The 20,848-nt window shown below is 35.3% G+C and overlaps 1 protein-coding gene across 4 annotated transcripts in view; it reads right to left on the bottom strand.

The window, feature by feature from the left end:
• The window catches only part of LOC136038815 (trafficking protein particle complex subunit 8-like), a 109,199-nt gene that overhangs the window by 12,425 nt on the left and 75,926 nt on the right, over positions 1-20,848 (bottom strand). For all 4 annotated transcript variants that reach the window (XM_065722207.1, XM_065722206.1, XM_065722205.1 and 1 more), the window contains 3 exons: positions 16,289-16,491; positions 12,407-12,643; positions 7,361-7,683 (listed from right to left, as the gene is read on the bottom strand). In XM_065722207.1, the coding sequence (XP_065578279.1) occupies positions 7,361-7,683; positions 12,407-12,643; positions 16,289-16,491 (763 nt within the window). The remainder of the gene's footprint in view (positions 1-7,360; positions 7,684-12,406; positions 12,644-16,288; positions 16,492-20,848) is intronic.

Raw genomic sequence — 20,848 nt, forward strand, 5'->3', positions numbered from 1 at the left:
CAGAAATTAAACGTAACTTTAGAATTAACTTACGTAACAAACTTTTATATTCTTTAATTATTATTATGTATATGAGGGGGTTTGTACCCTCGTTAATACCTCGTTCTTTACACTAAATCGTAAGTTTTGTCCCAATTCTTTAAGAATGACCCCTGAATCAGAAAGGCCGTAGAATAAATAGTTGAAATTACTAAAAATACTTTAGCATAAAGAGCGAGGTATTTATCTCCTCCTAAATACCTCGCTCTTTATGCTAAAGTATTTTTAGAACCCCTCATATGCGTTATAATCTCTGTTCGTTTTAAGTTTCAATGCTGCTTCTTCCTTTCATTTGAAAAAACGTTTTCATGTTTATTTTTCATTGTTTTCTTATAGTAATGCTAGAGAATCCTGCGCCCTTTTCATTGAATTTTTCTTCCCCCATGACAGATTCCTCCAAGGAAAGATCCTCCAACATAGCCCCCTCTCCTCAGCCCCAACCCCAAACAAAATAAAATCCCCCTGAAAACGTCTGTACACTTCCCAATAACCATTACTATATGTAAACACTGGTCAAAGTTTGTAACTTGCAGCCCCTCCCCCAGGGATTGTTGGGGAGTAAGTCATCCCCAAAGACATAGTTATTATGGTTTTCAACTATGCTGAACAAAATGGCTATCTCAAAATTTTGATCCGTTGACTTTGGGAAAAAAATGAGCGTGGGAGGGGGTCTAGATGCCCTCCAATTTTTTTGGTCACTTAAAAAGGGCACTAGAACTTTTCATTTCCGTTAGAATGAGCCCTCTTGCGACATTCTAGGACCACTTGGTCGATACGATGACCCCTGGAAAAAAAAAAAAAACAAAAAAAAAAAAAAAAAACAAACAAACAAACAAATAAACACGCACCCGTGATTTGTCTTCTGGCAAAAAATACAAAATTCCACATTTTTGTAGATAGGAGCTTGAAACTTCTACAGAAGGGTTCTCTGATACGCTGAATCTGATGGTGTCATTTTTGCTAAGATCCTACGACTTTTAGGGGGTGTTTCCCCCTATTTTCCTAAATAGGGCAAATTTTCTCAGGCTCGTAACTTTTGATGGGTAAGACTAAACTTGATGAAACTTATATATTTAAAATCAGCATTAAAATGCGATTCTTTTGATGTAGCTATTGATATCAAAATTCAATTTTTTAGAGTTTTGGTTACTATTGAGCCGGGTCGCTCCTTACTACAGTTCGTTACCACGAACTGTTTGATTACTTCGTATATGAAAGAGGCTGCTTCCTCATCAACGCCCCGCTCTTTACGCTAAAGTTTGACTCTTTCTCTCAATTCTTCTTTCTAAAACAGTAAAAAACTTTAGCGTAAAGAGCGGGGCGTTGATGAGGAAGCAGCCCCTTTCATATACGAAGTAATTTCTGTGCGTTTTAAGTTTTGATGTCACTCCTTACTTTCAGTTGAAAAAACTTGTTTTTTTTTATTTAATTTCTGAACGTTTTTGAATCAATGCATGTTTTGATTTTGGCTCTCCGCAGAGGAATAATCAAAACGAAATTTGCATATTTTTTTTTTTTTTGGGCTCAATGGCTTTCTCATAATTTTGATCGAATGATTTTGAGAAAAAAAGAGCGGGGGACGAAGCCTAGTTGCCCCCCGATTTTTTGGTTAATTAAAAAGGCAACTAGAACTTTTAATTTTTTACGAATCTTTTTATTGGTAAAAGATTTACGTAACTTATAAATTAGCTTACCTAAAGAACTTTTGTATTCTCATGTTTTTATTACATATATGAGGGGATTCGCCCCATCGTCAGTACCTCGCTCTTTACACTTAAGCTTAAATTTTATCCCAATTCATTAAGAATGACCCCCTGAATCACAAAAGCCGTAGAATAAGTAGTTGAAATTAACGAAAATACTTTAGCGTAAAGAGCGAGGTATTAGAAGGAGGTGAGCCCCTCATATGGGTAATAATTTCTGTTTGTTTTAAGTTTTATTGCTGTTCCTTACTTCCAGCTGAAAAAGCTTTTTCACTTTTATTTTTTAATTGTTTTTTTTTTAAATAATGCTAGTAAATCCTGCTCTCCCTTCATGGAAATTTTCTTCTCCCATTACAAATTCTCGAAGGAAAGTTCCCCCAGCATATCCCCCTCTTCTCAACCCCTCCCCCAAACCAAAAAAATCCTCCTGAAAACGCCTGTATACTTCCCAATAACCATTACTATATGTAAGCACAGGTCAAAGTTTGTAACTTGTTGCCCCTCCCACGGGGCAACAAGAATTCTCTAAGATCCTACGACTTTTAGGGGGTGTTTCCCCCTATTTTCCTAAATAGGGCAAATTTTCTCAGGCTCGTAACTTTTGATGGGTAAGACTAAACTTGATGAAACTTATATATTTAAAATCAGCATTAAAATGCGATTCTTTTGATGTAGCTATTGATATCAAAATTCAATTTTTTAGAGTTTTGGTTACTATTGAGCCGGGTCGCTCCTTACTACAGTTCGTTACCACGAACTGTTTGATTACTTCGTATATGAAAGCGGCTGCTTCCTCATCAACGCCCCGCTCTTTACGCTAAAGTTTGACTCTTTCTCTCAATTCTTCTTTCTAAAACAGTAAAAAACTTTAGCGTAAAGAGCGGGGCGTTGATGAGGAAGCAGCCTCTTTCATATACGAAGTAATTTCTGTGCGTTTTAAGTTTTGATGTCACTCCTTACTTTCAGTTGAAAAAACTTGTTTTTTTTTTATTTAATTTCTGAACGTTTTTGAATCAATGCATGTTTTGATTTTGGCTCTCCGCAGAGGAATAATCAAAACGAAATTTGCATATTTTTTTTTTTTTGGGCTCAATGGCTTTCTCATAATTTTGATCGAATGATTTTGAGAAAAAAAGAGCGGGGGACGAAGCCTAGTTGCCCCCCGATTTTTTGGTTAATTAAAAAGGCAACTAGAACTTTTAATTTTTTACGAATGTTTTTATTGGTAAAAGATTTACGTAACTTATAAATTAGCTTACCTAAAGAACTTTTGTATTCTCATGTTTTTATTACATATATGAGGGGATTCGCCCCATCGTCAGTACCTCGCTCTTTACACTTAAGCTTAAATTTTATCCCAATTCATTAAGAATGACCCCCTGAATCACAAAAGCCGTAGAATAAGTAGTTGAAATTACCGAAAATACTTTAGCGTAAAGAGCGAGAGAAGGAGGTGAGCCCCTCATATGGGTAATAATTTCTGTTTGTTTTAAGTTTTATTGCTGTTCCTTACTTCCAGCTGAAAAAGCTTTTTCACTTTTATTTTTTAATTGTTTTTTTTTTTAAATAATGCTAGTAAATCCTGCTCTCCCTTCATGGAAATTTTCTTCTCCCATTACAAATTCTCGAAGGAAAGTTCCCCCAGCATATCCCCCTCTTCTCAACCCCTCCCCCAAACCAAAAAAATCCTCCTGGAAACGCCTGTATACTTCCCAATAACCATTACTATATGTAAGCACAGGTCAAAGTTTGTAACTTGTTGCCCCTCCCACGGGGACTGTGGGGGAGTAAGTCGTCCCCAAAGACATAGTTATAAGGTTTTTCGACTACGCTGAATAAAATGGCTATCTCAGAATTTTGATCCGTTGACTTTGGGAAAATAATTAGCGTGGGAGGGGGCCTAGGTGCCCTCCAATTTTTTTGGTCACTTAAAAAGGGCACTAGAACTTTTCATTTCCGTTAGAATGAGCCCTCTTGCAACATTCTAGGACAACTGGGTCGATACGATCACCCCTGAAAAAAAAAAAAAAAAAAAAAAAAAAAAAAAAAAAAAAAAAAAAAAACAAATAAACACGCATCCGTGATCTGCCTTCTGGCAAAAAATGCAAAATTCCACATTTTTGTAGATAGGAGCTCGAAACTTCTACAGTAGGGTTCTCTGATACGCTGAATATGATGCTGTGATTTTCGTTAAGATTCTATGACTTTTAGGGGGCGTTTCCCCCTATTTTCTAAAATAATGCAAATTTTCTCAGGCTCGTAACTTTTGATGGGTAAGACTAAACTTGATGAAACTTATATATTTAAAACCAGCATTAAAATGCGATTCTTTTGATGTAGCTATTGGTATCAAAATTCCATTTTTTAGAGTTTTGGTTACTATTGAGCCGGGTCGCTCCTTACTACAGTTCGTTACCACGAACTGTTTGACTCATTAACTTATCTTATTGAAATTCATTAACACACTGAGACCAGGTTTGTAGCAGAAAATTTTTAACTTATTCTGCAATCATTGAACTGAAGTAAAAAAAAATGCCTAATGAAGAAATGGATTCTTATTAACTGAGGCTTCAAAATCCACGATGTGGTTTGGTGATATGTGGAAGTAATGGACTCAGAAGGAACTGGGCACTTCATTGAGGTATCTGAAAATTAATAGACTAGGCCTTTAAACGGAGATGGGTTTCTTAGCTAATGTGAATGGTGCGTGAAAAATCAGTACGATTTCTTAAAAATATTTAACTAACAAGACATTTGATTTCTCAGTAATAGTTGATAAACCACCCTTCTTATGTAGAAATTTTCCATTAGCTGATCCATGAGGCCTATGTAATTTATGTGATCAGCTTCAGGGGTTGTGATTCACTTAGTCACTTAGTGACTTGCCAGAACAACATTGCGTAAAATTGCTTGATAACGCATTTTGTTGAATTTTCCAACTATTTTTTGTAGGATAGACGTTCAAAAAGCTCATTTTTGGGAATGCCTTAGGGGGGCTGATATGTGCAACTATTTTGTCTGGTTTACAGCTGTGGCACAGCTAGGGGGGAAGGGTAGACAGCTGTCTCATATGGGGTGCCAAGTTGAGCTTTTTTTTTCATATTGTGAGGGGGCAAATACTGATATTGTCTGAACACCCTAGCCACAGTTCTAGTTAGGAGGTGGTATCTAATTGGAGCCACCATCAGTGTTTATGTTATTAATATTTACCTGCAATTTTAAAAACTTGAGATACTACGAGAATTTAACCGTCAAGCCTGACATTGACTCAAATGGGAGATCAGCTGTTATTTTAGGTAAGTTTAGAGGTTAGAAGGTTGGTATCATCAGTGTTTATGTTATTAATATTATTGCCTGCAATTTTAGTATCTTCAGATACTATGAGAATTGAACCGCCATGTCTAATATTGACTGAAATGGGAGGTCAGCTGTTATTTTAGGTAAGTTTAGAGGTTAGAAGGTTGGTATCATCAGTGTTTATGTTATTAATATTATTGCCTGCAATTTTAGTATCTTGAGATACTATGAGAATTGAACCGCCATGTCTAATATTGACTGAAATGGGAGGTCAGCTGTTATTTTAGGTAAGTTTAGAGGTTAGAAGGTTGGTATCATCAGTGTTTATGTTATTAATATTATTGCCTGCAATTTTAGTATCTTCAGATACTATGAGAATTGAACCGCCATGTCTAATATTGACTGAAATGGGAGGTCAGCTGTTATTTTAGGTAAGTTTAGAGGTTAGAAGGTTGGTATCATCAGTGTTTATGTTATTAATATTATTACCTGCAATTTTAGTATCTTGAGATACTATGAGAATTGAACCGCCATGTCTAATATTGACTGAAATGGGAGGTCAGCTGTTATTTTAGGTAAGTTTAGAGGTTAGAAGGTTGGTATCATCAGTGTTTATGTTATTAATATTATTGCCTGCAATTTTAGTATCTTGAGATACTATGAGAATTGAACCGCCATGTCTAATATTGACTGAAATGGGAGGTCAGCTGTTATTTTAGGTAAGTTTAGAGGTTAGAAGGTTGGTATCATCAGTGTTTATGTTATTAATATTATTGCCTGCAATTTTAGTATCTTCAGATACTATGAGAATTGAACCGCCATGTCTAATATTGACTGAAATGGGAGGTCAGCTGTTATTTTAGGTAAGTTTAGAGGTTAGAAGGTTGGTATCATCAGTATTTATGTTATTAATATTATTACCTGCAATTTTAGTATCTTGAGATACTATGAGAATTGAACCGCCATGTCTAATATTGACTGAAATGGGAGGTCAGCTGTTATTTTAGGTAAGTTTAGAGGTTAGAAGGTTGGTATCATCAGTGTTTATGTTATTAATATTATTGCCTGCAATTTTAGTATCTTCAGATACTATGAGAATTGAACCGCCATGTCTAATATTGACTGAAATGGGAGGTCAGCTGTTATTTTAGGTAAGTTTAGAGGTTAGAAGGTTGGTATCATCAGTGTTTATGTTATTAATATTATTGCCTGCAATTTTAGTATCTTCAGATACTATGAGAATTGAACCGCCATGTCTAATATTGACTGAAATGGGAGGTCAGCTGTTATTTTAGTAAGATTAGAGGTTAGAAGGTTGGTATGGGGGGGGGCTAAAGAGCCACTTTTCCCTGATGCCATTCTTTCCTTCATTTGGGGCTTCAAGAGAGCACCTCTTGTTATCGTTCTTTCTCATGGCTGTTATAATTGAGCCCACTTCCATCAACAAATGGTATCAACAAATTTGTATGATTGGTATCACACCTCTTGATATCCTTCTTTCTTATTGATAGTTATCCTTGCATTCACTTCTAACATCTCTTGGCATCACTTGGTGTTACAAGTCTTGGCATCACTTGATATTACACCTCTTGGCACCATTTCACTGACAGCTATATTTGCACCCATTTCTACTACCTCTTGGTATCACCAAGTCTGCATCACATGGAGCACCACTTGGTATCCTTTTATCTTATTTACAGTTTCATTTGCACCCACTTCTTTCATAGTTTCATCTACCTCAGATGATGTTGAGAGTGAATCAAATCACTCAACAGGATCGTTGGGGCAGATTTGGGAGAACAGTCTGGGAGAGTTTCAGGAGATCTTTAGATTATCGCCTATAAGACTAAACTTTAAACAAACTTTAAGAAAAAAAAAAAAATCCTGAGGCTCACCAGTGAGAACCAAATGATGAATCAATCCTGAAGAACCAACGCCCCACAAAATTTATACTTGACTCAAACGCTTTTTCTGCACCTTTTTTTTTACACCGTGACAAAGTGTCATGTCATGTTGCAGGTTGAGCTGTCCCAGCAAAGCTATGATTTCAGAAGAAAAGATTGGCTGACCTAGTGGAGTGCTTTCTTCTTCTTCTTCTTCATTTTTTTATAAACTGTATTTTCTTTTGAAATCCCCCACATATGTAATCACCAGTAGGAGCATGGCTACAAATCTAAACAAAATTACTGGTTGAAGAGAAATCCAGATATCGCAGTATGTTATAAGCCCCACACTAGGAAGAAAAACTATCTTTGAAAAGTCAATTGAATAGTACACAGTAGTAAGTTAATATTTTAAAGACGTTTTATAATGTCACTCACCTTGGGCTTCTTGAGTTTCCCTCAATTTCTTCTTCAAAATAAAAAAGAAGATCAAATTCCATCAATCCTGACTCATCAGTAGCTCTAATCCAGGCATTCAACACTGCTGATGCACCGGGAACAAGGCTATCACAGTTATTTGGAATGTTAAGTTTCGTTCCCCACAGGTTATCGACTAGAGTACCCTCAAACCAGATAAATTTGGGGTCACTGTAAGCGACGCAAATGTTTTTGGCACTTGTCTTGCCGATATTCTCTATTTTGACACTAATCTGCTTAACTTCACCACACAACAAAAAATCAGGAACGTTTTGAAATGACATCTAAAAAAAACACATTTCTGATTTACTAGCTCATTTTTACAAAAATTATTTATAAGTCCAGAAAACATCTTTAATCTGCAAAGAAAATTGGATCAAACTAAGACCGACACAGAGACGGATTGTTATGTGGTTCGGTGCCTCTTTTTAGGGCTACAGCAAAAGAAAGATAGAGTTGGGTGGGTTCGGTTTCACAAATGAGAAATGACAGGTGACTCAAATCGAGCTTTTTGGAAACCCAGGAAGATTACAAACAAAAGACACGATGATCCTGAATGGGGTGATAAGAGGTCATAAAAATAATCTCTTCCGTATTAAAAAAAAAATATTGTTGATACAGATTTACACATTTGCACAATTCTGGTGGCTCTAAGGACGATTATAAAAAGGGTTAAGTCCGTGATATTGCCGTCAAGAAAACAAGCGTTCACCAGAATGGCATGGGATATAGACTGCCCCGTAAAAACACATTTTTCAGAATTAAGGGGGAGGGACCAAAAATCTAAGGAAACGATAGCCCCCCAACAAATTGACACCACTGCTAGAAACTCAGGAAGGGTTCCAAGCAGGCAGGAAAACAGAGTGAAAATAACAGCGAAAATCTTTGCAGAAAAAAAATTATGTATTGCAAACACAATGAAATTAGCGATACCAGCCACATACATACGTAGGAACGAGGCTTCAAACGTTCTTATTTAGCTGAAAATGCTTCTCTACATAGTTCTAGGCAAAAACATAAATTAAGAATCTTTAGCTAGCCCATGGAAAAATATCAATATTATAACTTAATAAATTGACAGCAAAGAATAAAACTGTTCAATTAAAAATATAATTTCCAAACATATCCCCTTGTAAACTGTAAAAATAGACATACTCATATGCTGAATAAGCAGCACAAAACATTGTCAGGCTACATAGGCCACCTCACTGGCAAACCCTCCTCAACCCCATCATGTATAAATCTTCTGGTTTTGCTCACTAACCAGAAATCCAAAAATATTTTTCACCCTCTATATGTATTTATAGTAGCCATTCTGGAGCTCAGGCCTAGAGATCCATCGTAGAATAACTAATGGATTTAATTTACTCGAGATTTAACAAGTTGAATACCATTCATAGTCTACTTTAAAACCGCGCCCTCTAAAATACAGTTTCTGAAGCTATAATACGTCAAAAATAGATAAATAAAAGAATGAACTTCTTAAGTAAACCCCAAATGTGTAACAATTTTTTTTATTTAATGTTAAGGTAAGTTGTTATCATAAAAGGTTTACATAGCAAAAAAATAAGAACAAATATAAGCAATTACACATGAAGAAATCAAAAAGAAAATTCGAAAAGAAGTCATCTTTTTGTCATCTTTGATCATTGAAGAATGATCATCTATATCAGATTCATTGATCGTTCTCGGTATCTAACTCACATCAATTTACTTAATTTAATTACCATATCTTAGTTTAGCTGTTGAATCAACTTTCTTAACTTGATTAATCAGGTTTCTTGATGTAATTAATTATAAATTTCCAGATTATACCACTTACACAACTATTTTTGTAGTTGCACCTTAGGAAATTCTTGATACATCGACTTCTGACTTCTGTTTGTAACCTTTCGGAATGAATTCTACTGAATCTATACTATTATCTATATTACATCTATATTTATACCAAACCTACACTATACTACTTACAAATCTAAAAATTCTTGCTATAATACGAAAAAATATAGATAATATACATGCTTTCGTCAAACTTTGCTCCACTTTCTGTGGTGATTCTAGTCTTTGTGATACATGATCTAAATAGAATTTATATGAATTATTTCAAATTTTAAACATTTCTTCTTTTTCATCCGCCGTATAAGCCGGAAAAAACGCTTTGTGCAGACTTAGGAAGATGTATTAGTCCCCGACCAGCACTGGTGAAATACATTAGTTTTCCTGAGGGCATAACATTTCAATTATTTAAACAATGTGAAAATAGAGACGTGGTACGTTACAACATTAAAAAAAAACAACTGTAGGAGTTCGAGTTTTACAATTTCATTCTTCAGGGGGTAGAAAATGCGAAATTAGGTAAATTTATTGATTTAGACAAGATTGATGGGATGCGTAGACTAGGAGTAGGGCTCATGATGAACAAGGTATTTCCTAACTTTTGCTTCAGCTGGGAAGGTACCAATAGAATTCTAGAAATAGCTTCTAGCAGTGCCAACCTTTGGTGGGTGGCAAGTGGTGCGACCACACTGGAACCCGTGCTTACCGGGGCCCCACGCTAACAGGACCAAATATTTTACGAATTAAAATTACGTGAATAGTTTTATGCCTTCACGATGGGCCTTGCAGAAAAAGTTTAGGAATGTACAGTCGGGGCTATATTTTAATTTTGTGATACTGCAATGTGGAAGCGTTTTTACACGCATAATTCATTTTTTGTAACGGAACATGTCGTGGCGCAAACTCTACTGTCATTACGAAGAATAATATATAAGCAATAGAACACATACAGCACGCTTTGTCGTTGCGCAGTTATTAATCTGCCTTCTTGCCAAAACCACAACGTTCCCGGTAAACCTTAAGAGTCACAATGTTGCCGCTCCCACTGGAGGCTACATTAAAAGGTAAGGTAAAGGATACGGCATTAGACTTTACAGTCCGTACCGGTGGTGCTGATCTCCGTTTCTTGGCCCTTCAGCAGGAAGTGCAATGGGAGGTTGGGGGCCAGCCATCCTGTGCTTTCGCACACCCTTCTGAGGCTACATTATTATTGTTCTCAGCACATTATGACCACGATGTCAGGTCCCACAGAGTGGGGGCTGCACAAGGCCCCGCAAACTAGTAAGGTCACCTTTACCTTTTAGCAATATTAGATAATTCTAGAATTCTAACCGAGTAAACCGACTGATGGAAATAGTAGTAACTCAGATGAATTTGACCTAGAGTTACAGGAACAATCAGACTATATCCTAGGTAGACATTTTTATTAGGTGATTTTGATGTCAAGGCTTGTACGAGTAGGGATAACCTAGCCTGGGTAAATTTGGTAAAGGAAAGGAAAATAGTAACAGTCATAGACTGCAATAATTTTGCGGGTATAACAATCTAGTTATAACCAATACAGTATCTTGTCATAAATAGCCCATAAATTAACATGGTATTCACACGATGGTAAGAGGACCAACCGTATTGAATATGATATTGTATACCAAAGACGGACAGAATTGATAAAATATATTAGAGAGTATAGGAGAGCTGTTATTGATGTTGAAAGAAAAGTATCCAGGGTTAATCTAAAGCTGAAATTTATCAAGGGTAAATACCTTCCGGGAAGTTATGACGTTGTTAGATTCAAGGATGAGAATTTTAAGAAGAACTTTGCAGGAACAGTTGAACATGAAGCTAGAGAGCCTAAAATTTAATAATGTAGAAGACGAATATAACAATTTTATGACAATATGTGAAGCAACTGAAGGCAAGCGACGAATTTAGAGACGCAGCTAGGAATCTAAAAAAGTTGAAAGTAAAAGAAGTAAGGAAACTAGAGGAAACACTGAAATATTAAATAAGGGGATGCGAAATGAGCCCCAAGAATAAAATTGCTGATGATTTGGAAGACGGGACCAGACAGAAGAAAAAATTGAAAGGAAGTAGCCAGTCTGGACTCGTATCAGTTACAGACAGGGACAGTGGCTCAATTAATGATAAGGAAAGTGGTAGTGATGAGAGAGACAGTATGACCGTTTTCTGGGCATGGACGTATCTCACATTTTCAGGAAAATTAGAGGAATTAGCCAACCTGGAATTCTCCCAGTTAAAGATATGGATGGGCCTTAATTTGTGACAAGGAAAGTGTTAAACAGAGATGGTATGCCTACCTTTTGGGGTTGGACATTTGTTCAAAGATTTAAGTATGGAAATTATTAATATCAAGAGAGTAAAATCTGAAGAATAATTCTCAATTAAGTCGACAACATGAGATACTAATAATAAATACTAAGTCAGTTTAGACTTTTTAATTGACGGAGACGGGGGGGGGGATACTCTCTCTGATCACACCCAGAGAGAATGCGCTGCATTTTTTTTATGCCAGTACCACCCATAAATTGCTTTTTTTTTCATTCCTTTTGGCCCTTTGTCCGGAAATTGTCCCTATTTTGATGATACATTTCATGCTTGTACCACCCCAAGGATACAAAGTCCTCAGGCGCCTCGCCTGCATTTAAGCCTTATCCCTAAACTGTAAAAAAAAAAAAAAAAATAAATCTTGATCCAAAAAGCAATAAATGCAATAAGAACCTAGGAGTACTCTTAGCAATTCTGTAAAACAAAAGTGATAAAACTTCTCCATATTTAAAAAAAAAGAAAAAAAAGAAAAAAATTGAAAAATAAGAGCTAAATAAGAAAGCTACAAAACAAAAGGAAATTCAGACACCGTCATGTCCACACCATATGGGCGTATCTCATGCCTTCATAATTTTATAGAAAGGCAGTTTTAAACTTTTCGCGGGAATTCGAGAATTTAGTTGAAAAATCTAAAAAACAAAACAAAAAAATAAACAAACAAAAACGGTGCTGAATAGTTTAATGTCAAGTTGGTACTTGGAGCCCAAAATCATGTTAAAAATATTGTAAATTAGAAAACCGGCTAGGATTATCTTTCAAGCTTTCTTAGTCATTTTTAGAACAAGCCTGAGATACGTCCTTTTTGGGAACAGTATAAACACTTACTCTTAACCGAGGCATTATTGGTTCTACAACATAATTGAGTCGAAAGTCTTTAGCATAGATGATGGATTTTCTCTCAACTGGTGTACTATTCAGCCGTGGACCAACCATTTGGGTGAAAATTTTTCTCCCTTGCATTGAATTCACTATGGCACCATCTGATGATTTTGATACTAAGGTATAGGCCAAACCAGTGACTATTAGTTCACCAGGTTCTAATGGTGTTAGCGAAAGGATGACCTAGAAAACAACTTAAAATTTTTGTGTGCCATATACCCAATAGTAAGTGCCATATAGCCATGTGGCAATGGTATATAGTAGTAGCAATCGAGTTGCTAAAACATAGGTTATACACATTAAACACTTTTTAAGGTGCGTCACAAAGTAAATAGCGGGTGCCATATAGCAGCGCCACATTACAGTAGCAAGCAAATTGCTTAAAAAGGAAACAAACATAGAACCTTTTTTATGTGTCATATAGTAAATAGCGAGTGCCATAGCCATATAGCAGTGCCATATAGCAGTAGGTAGCAAGCAAGTGGCTGAAAAAGGAAATTAACATAAAGTTTTTTATGTGTGTGCCATATAGAAGATACTAAGTGTCATATAGCCATGTGGCAGTGCCCAATAGCAGCAGCAAGCAAGTTGCAAAAAAGGAAATAAACATAAAACGTTTTTGTGTGTGTCACATAGTAAACAGCAAGTGCCATATAGTCATGTTTCAGTGCCATATAGGAGAAGAAAGTAAATTGCTAAAAAAGAAAATAAACATAGAACGTTTTATTGTCTGTGCCATACACTAATAACAACTGCCATAAAGCCATGTAGATGTGCCACATAGCAGGAGCAAGCAAGTTGCTTAAAAGGGAAATAAACATAGAACGTTCTTTAGTGTGTCATGTAGTAAACAGCAAGTGCCATATAGCCATGTAGCAGTACCATATAGCAGTAACAAGCAAGTTGCTAAAAAAGAAAATAAACATAGAACGTTTTTTGTGTGTGCCACACAGTAAATAGCAAGTGACATATAACCATGTATCAGTGCCATATAGCAGTAGCAAGTAAGTTGCTAAAAAGAGGAAACAAACATAAAACATTTTTTGTCTGCGCCATATAGTAAATAACCAGTGTCAAATAGCCATGTAGCAGTGCCATACAACCATATAGGTGCTATATAACAGTAGAAATCAAATTGCTAACAAAGAAAAATTAACATAGAGCGTTTTTTGTGTGTACCACACAGTGAATAGCAAGTTCCATATAGCCATGTAGAGGTAGAAAGCAAATTGCTAAAAATAAAATAAACATAAAACTATTTTTTGTGTGTGCCATAAAGTAAATAACAAGTGCCATATAGCCATGTAGCAGTGCTACATAGCAGCCACAAGCAAATTGCTCAAAAAGGAAATAAACATTGAACTTTTTGTGTGTGTCAAATAGTTAATAGCAAGTGCCATATAGCCATGTAGCAGTGTCATATAGCAGTAGAAAGCAAATTGCTAAGAGAGAAAAATAAAAATAAAACGTTTTTTTTTGTGTGTGCCATATAGTAAATAGCAAGTCCCATATATCCATGTAGCAGTAGCAAGCAAATTGCTGAAAAAAGGAAACAAACATAAAACTTTTTTACCGAAACTTTTTTCGTTTAAAACTTTTTTCTTACCGAAAAATCGGTAAGATTAACAGTAACATTAATAATTTCTGTGAAACGGTTTGGTGAAATTGGAAAATTTTTAACCAATACAGAGCGGAAGGAATGACAGGACTTGAAATATTTAGATCATTCCATATTGGGGCAGATCTAGGGGGTTCTTTTAAAGGCAGGTGCACCTCCAAAAGATCAAATGTTGCACAAATTACATGAGTGAAGGGCCAAAAAATACAAATGGGGGAGCCCAAGTTCCGTTGCTTCCCCGCTCAAACATTAATTATCTATCCACCTATTAGCCCACACCCAAAGGAGTTATCAGACATATTTCCAAATGGTCGGAAAGCCGACCTGGCCAAACACGAAGTTTCAGCAGTATACACTTTATAATTTATTTTTGACAGGCCATTCTTAATGATCACCGGAAACTAATGAGCCCAAGAAAATAACAAGAAACGGTACTTAATAAAACTCAATTTCAAGAAATTCTGCAACAGTCAAGTGAAATTATAGTTGCAATACCATACTATTATTACCGACACTAATTACATATATAGTATTAATCATAAATATAAGAAAGATTTTGTATTTTAAAACTGGAATCATTTTTGAACCATACAATCCCTATGCTGTACAGCCCTTTGCGTTTCAATTATATTATATGCCAATACAGCTTTGTCAACAAGATACATTTTTATTTGCAAACAGGCCTAATTCTAAAGAACGCGTGAAGACTTCTAAATAAAATCACATTTATCTAAAAGCCACATTATTCAATTAAGCAGGTAGCGGGCTAAAATATCTTAACCCAAGGCTGAACAAGGTGTTATGAACAAATATAGACAAAGGAAACTTCTCAGGGGTAACAATTTTGAACCAAACATTTTACTGAAAAGTACTAATCCTTTCAATTCAAATCGAATATGTTTTGTTCAAATTAAACTCTTTAAATTTTAAGGCGAAGATTAGAAATAGTAGTTTTGTTTATATTTTACGATTAGCCTTTGGATTTAATTTAGATACGCTAGATGACGCTGATATTTTTTCTTTTTAACTAACCTGAGTTTCCAGTCTTAATAGTATGAATAAAAAGAAGATAATAAATCCTCTTAATATTAAAGTCAATTATTTGAATTGATTGCCCTTTCTGGCTGTTGCCCTATCAACAAGTCGCTATCAGCATCGCTTTTTTTTTCAGCAGATAATTCACACAGTAATACCAAAAAATAGATTCTTATTACGCAGTGTCGTCAAAATCAGTACATATGAATTTCATCCAGTTAATTAATTAATTTGTTTACATAATAGATGATTAATTTATTTTGCTTTCTATGTCTTTACCGAAGTGTTAGTTCTTAACTAAAGTTCACATAGAAGATGACAGTATTGGGTTTTAGGTAGCAAAAACGTTGGAAGACTCGTGTTTAAAACACTCATTGTGTCTAAACAACTGCTAATTTGTTCAACTAACTTAATAGCATAGTAAATATAATCAAAATACAGTGTAGTAACTAGTATAGCATAGTATAGCAATGGTATAGTAGCTATAACTATACATAATAGCATGTAGTGTTAAATTTAACAATATTTTATTAAAGGAAAATCTTTCAGTTAAGTAGGTAGTGGGCAAAAATATTCAAATAATATTATATAAATTTATTATTGTATATTATGCTCTATAGTCTATATTAATATATTAAACTTTTTCATTTATCATATTACATTTTACTGACAGTTCCCCCTTGAAGTATATATATATATATATATATATATATATATATATATATATATATATATATATATATATATATATATATATATCGACGAAAGTAAAACAGTTCAAAATAGGGATGATACCTTTTTATTGACAGTGAAAAGATATAAAATTATTTAACTGGATATTTCGAACACATATACAGTGTTCATCATCAGCAGTAGTATATATATATATATATATATATAGTATATATATATATATATACATATATATATACCGTCATTTCACCGTCATTTATTTTTGAGTCATAAGATCTTTACCGTCCAATTGGTCTTTTCCAGCAACAATTTTGCTGTTTTTTTTCATTTTTCGATAAGAATTAAAAAAAAAGTATTTTTCAATGAAAACATGACATAAAAGTAAGTTTTAAAATCTAGGGGAGGGGCCATGGGGCCAAATACAAAAGGTGCAATGAAAACTGCCACCTTCAGTTTTTCAAGAAACAGAGATTTTTTTTTACCTTCATTTTCGCTTCCGGGGCCATTTCCACAACTTCAATTAATTGAGTGGTGACTAACTGGCTGTCTTCAGAGCCAAATTCATCCTCATTACTCATAAGCACCTCACAAGACAAGGGTTTAAACTTCCAAAGTAAATAAAGATTTTGCAGGGAGAGAGGTATTTTCCAATGGTTTTCTACTGGTATACTGAATGTAATCGGTTCTGAAAAGATCTAATACTATTTCCAAATTGCAAATAATGAAGATCTAAAATAAGTTTTAATTTGTTTCTCAAAACTGAAGGACATTTTTAATGACATTTTCTGAGTGAAATGGGCAAGACATTGGGCAAGAGTTAAACGAAAACGAGCGCAAGACCTTTCCGTAATTTTGCAAGAGTGAAAACAAGGTTACGAAATTATATTGTGAATTCTTAAATTATATTGTGAACTTACATTATAAACTACAATGAGTAAGTAAATGGTCAAGACAACTTAAGACATGGATAGGAATTTAGTGAAAAGGGCACAAGATATTTTCATAATTTTCTAAAAGAGCGAAAATAAGCATATGAAATTACATTGTCAATGGTAAATTACACTACGAGATTACATTATGAATCACAATGGGCAAGTGAATGGGCAAGACAAATCAAGACACATGAAAAAATTGAGCAAAAATGGGCGGAAGACATTTTCATAATTTTGCAAAAGAGTGAACACAATATTGTGAAATTAAATTATGAAATTATATTATGAATCACAATGGGCAAGACAACTCGAGAAATAGGAAAAAATTGAGCGAAAATAGGCGCTAAATGTTTTCAAGATTTTGCACAAGAGTGAAAACAAGGTTGTGAAACTCCATTATATATGAAATAACATTATCAATTACAACGGACAAGTGAATGGACAGGATAACTCAAGACATGGACAAGAATTGAGTGAAAATGGGTGCAAGACATTTTCATAATTTTGCGCAAGAGTGAAAACAAGGTTTTGAAATAAAATTTTAGATTGAGAAATTAAATTATGAACTAAAATGGCAAGTGAATGGGCAAGACAAATGAAGACACGGACAAGAATTGAGTGAAGAAGAGAGTAAGATATATTCATAATGTTATGCAAGATTGAAATTAAGGTTACGAATTTTTCCTTGGGAGCAGACTTTAATAATTTTTAAATAGCCAAAAAAAAAAAAACAGTCAAAGTTGTCGTATTATAGGTAAAGTTAGTTGCCGTACTATAGTTAGTTACCATATAGTTAATTTACATCCTAATATTTGGCTTAAATTCAAAAACTCAACAAATTTATGAAGCACTTGAACGCTTTTGGCTCGCCCAACTAGCAAGCTCTCGGCATCCCCGTTTCTTAAAAAGGATGTCAAGTTCAAGAAAAGTTGCAACAAAGAGTAAGGCCAGTGGACCGCAGGAAATGGCTTATCAATCTACAGCTTAAAACATGTATATCTACATATCTAAGAAAACGTGAAGATATGATTCTAACTGTTTGATCATATCAAGAAAAATTATTTTGGTCTTCTTACCCCTTCCCCCTGCAAGTGCCACATACCTAAGGGACATTCGAAGAAGTGAACCAAAAATTTCACCAAAAGAGAGATGTGATTTTTTTTTCAGCCAGCAAATATATAACTATGGAATTAGCTCTCAGATAACACCGGTATTGACTGAATCAACCAGTGACTGGCAACGCTGCCATTCCCCGCAAGCTGCCAAAGACTAGTTACATCAAGAGTTCTTATACTCTTGGTACAACAGGGCAAAAGGAAACAGCAGGAAACCAGCGGGATTTCTAATGGGAGCATAGAAGTTATTAAGATGTATTACAAATAAGTATATATTTGCATTCATTCCCAGCTGCCCTTTAAGGTAACCATTAAAAGTCCTCAAGACCCTTAGGAGTACACTAGTTCATGTCGGGAAAGAGCACCAAACAGACTCGCTCGCTTCGGGTGGCATGGCTGCACTTAATTTTTAGTCTATTGACAATACTGTTTCTGTTATTCTCATTATCAGTTTTTTTTTTGTTCTGTCACATAGTTGAAGTCAGCTAGCCATCTACGACGAACAAGGGCGTAGCCAGATAAAAGGGCTAGGATTCAACAACCACCCCCCTACCGTAATAATAATAACAACTTTATTGCCCACTAAAAACATAAAAATTTCTCACTTTGGAGAACAAAGTAAGAGAAGCAACAAAACAATCACACTAGGCTAGATATACACAACAATTCACACAAGCGCACTGAAAAAAAAATTGTTATTCGGATCAATTCAATAACGAAAAGCTACCGACCATTCTGATGCGGTGAGAGCCGGGTCAGCTATTCAATATATATGGGTAATCATTCAATTACAAAGCCAAATTGGAATTCTCTAAAAAACTTCGTATACTTGCAGAAACACATTTTTGTTTAGCTTTCTCCATAAATAGCGTCCAAGAAGGCACAAAGGCAGATGCATAATTTGCTATGGGGCAGGGGCGGGGGCCACTGCTCCTTCAGACCTCAGTTTGCCCCCTACCAGCAGAAATTTAATTTCTGCAAAAAATCGTGACAAAACTAAGATTGGCCTGCATACTTTAAGCATCCAGAGGAATAGGTCAATCTTCTTTAGTATATATTTGCCCTTATGGGACTATAAGCACTTATTTTGTGTAATTATGTGAGTTAGTTTTACTCTGTGCTTTGTTATGTTTACTTGTTATATTTTTTTCATTACTATATGATTACTATATGATTACTCATTACATTACTATATGATATTTTTTTATGCGTGGTATTATTATGTGCAATTACTTTGTGCCATTTCTCGCCATGGCCTAAAGTGGCTTTAATTGCAATATCTATCTGTCTATCTATTCTTCCTTATGCTCTGTTAGCTACGCCATCACTGTAAAACATATTGTGCTTGTTTTAGTTTTTTCTCATAGTCATGACAGGTATCCAATAGAACTGGCTTCTATTGTGACCTCAATATATATTTCATGAAACATTTAATGCTATCCTGTAGCACCACACACCACCCTTTCGATGTTTTGACTAAGTTATACCCCACTCTCACCCCCAAGTGAAGCATAAGGTTGGACAACAGCTATTAAGACAGAAGATACCCAAGAGTGCATCCAGGATTTTTGTTTGGAGGGGGGAGGGGAAAAAAACTATAAAACACGCATCAAGAGTTTTCTTTATTAGTAATTTTTGTTACGTCTTTATGACTCGGACCAACATTTTGGGAGGGGGGGGGGTTGGATTTAATTACGAACTTCGTTATTCTTAGTGTCACCCTTTACCTTAGTGTTGTTGACTCGGAAACAATATGATAGTTAAGTTTCCTAGAGACAGGAATATGAGAAGCTGATAAAGAGGGAAGGTATTTTGTCTCCAAGAAAACCAACAAACGCAATCTAAAAGTACCAAGCAATATCCTAAAGCTCATAAATGAAAATAAAATAACAGGCACAATGAAATTAAATATGTCTTATTCTTCTTTATTGGCAATTTCATGCAGAAAATGGCACGAGAGGTTTTGAAAATTCAGGGTTTTTAATTTTGTTTTATTTATCAAATTTAACTAGTATCCAGACTAAATCTAACTCTCACTTGAGCTCATGATAGATATTTTATTTCAGCTACGTAGCCCTGCACTTCTAGTAGCATTTGTAATTTTCAAGTGCTATTACACTCTCGAAGTCATATTCTTTTGAATTTGCAACTCTTGTTGTTTCTATATCTGGAAAAGCTTGGGGTAAATTTATCTCTTGTAAAAGCTTAACCCTTTTTTAATATTTTTATTAAAAATAAAATCGACATCACATGGTTATTTTAAGGAAAATGTGCTTATACGAACACAAGCTTTGCCTCGAATACAGAAAATAGTCTTTACGGTTATGTAGCTAAAAGGACTATTCTGACTAACGTTTTAAGTTCCTTAACCTGACCTACCTTTCACTTTTCTTCTCCTGCTAATTTTTAGCAATTGCAAAAAAAAAAAAATTGAAAAGAAATTTGAGTTGGCTTATCGTTTTTATTGAAAATTTCTAGCAGGTCTCAAATATGCTTGAAAGTGGTAATGATTACCCCCATAAAAAATTTCCCCAGTGGGGGACAAGTACCTTCAATAATTTTATTTTTTGCAAAATATTGATGGTAGTATTAATCATTTTCCACTTTTGAGACAGTTTTGAAATGTCTCAAAAGAGGATCCCAGGGAAAACCTCTTTTAATACGCTCCTGCCACCCATTCGCTGGCGGCAGCATGATATCGAAAAAACTTAACTCTCCGATTTCGATGCGGTGCAAGCGGTGGTGATCGCGATTCCAAGGCGCTTCAGCCCAGAGGTGTAGTAGGGGTTGGGGACTAGCCACCCTGCGCTTTTGCACACCCTTCCTGCTTACCTTCCCCAGATAACTTCAGGTACCCATTCACAGCTGGGACGACTCTGGCTGAGCTTACAGAGTCACGCCACCAACCCCCGTACCAAACCAAATAGCCGGCAACGCCAAGAATCGAACTCATGCCCCTCGGACAAAGGATTCTCAACCCAGCGCGCCAACCACT

This window comes from Artemia franciscana, chromosome 18 (assembly GCF_032884065.1).
Source record: "Artemia franciscana chromosome 18, ASM3288406v1, whole genome shotgun sequence".
Taxonomy (NCBI): Eukaryota; Metazoa; Arthropoda; class Branchiopoda; order Anostraca; family Artemiidae; genus Artemia; species Artemia franciscana.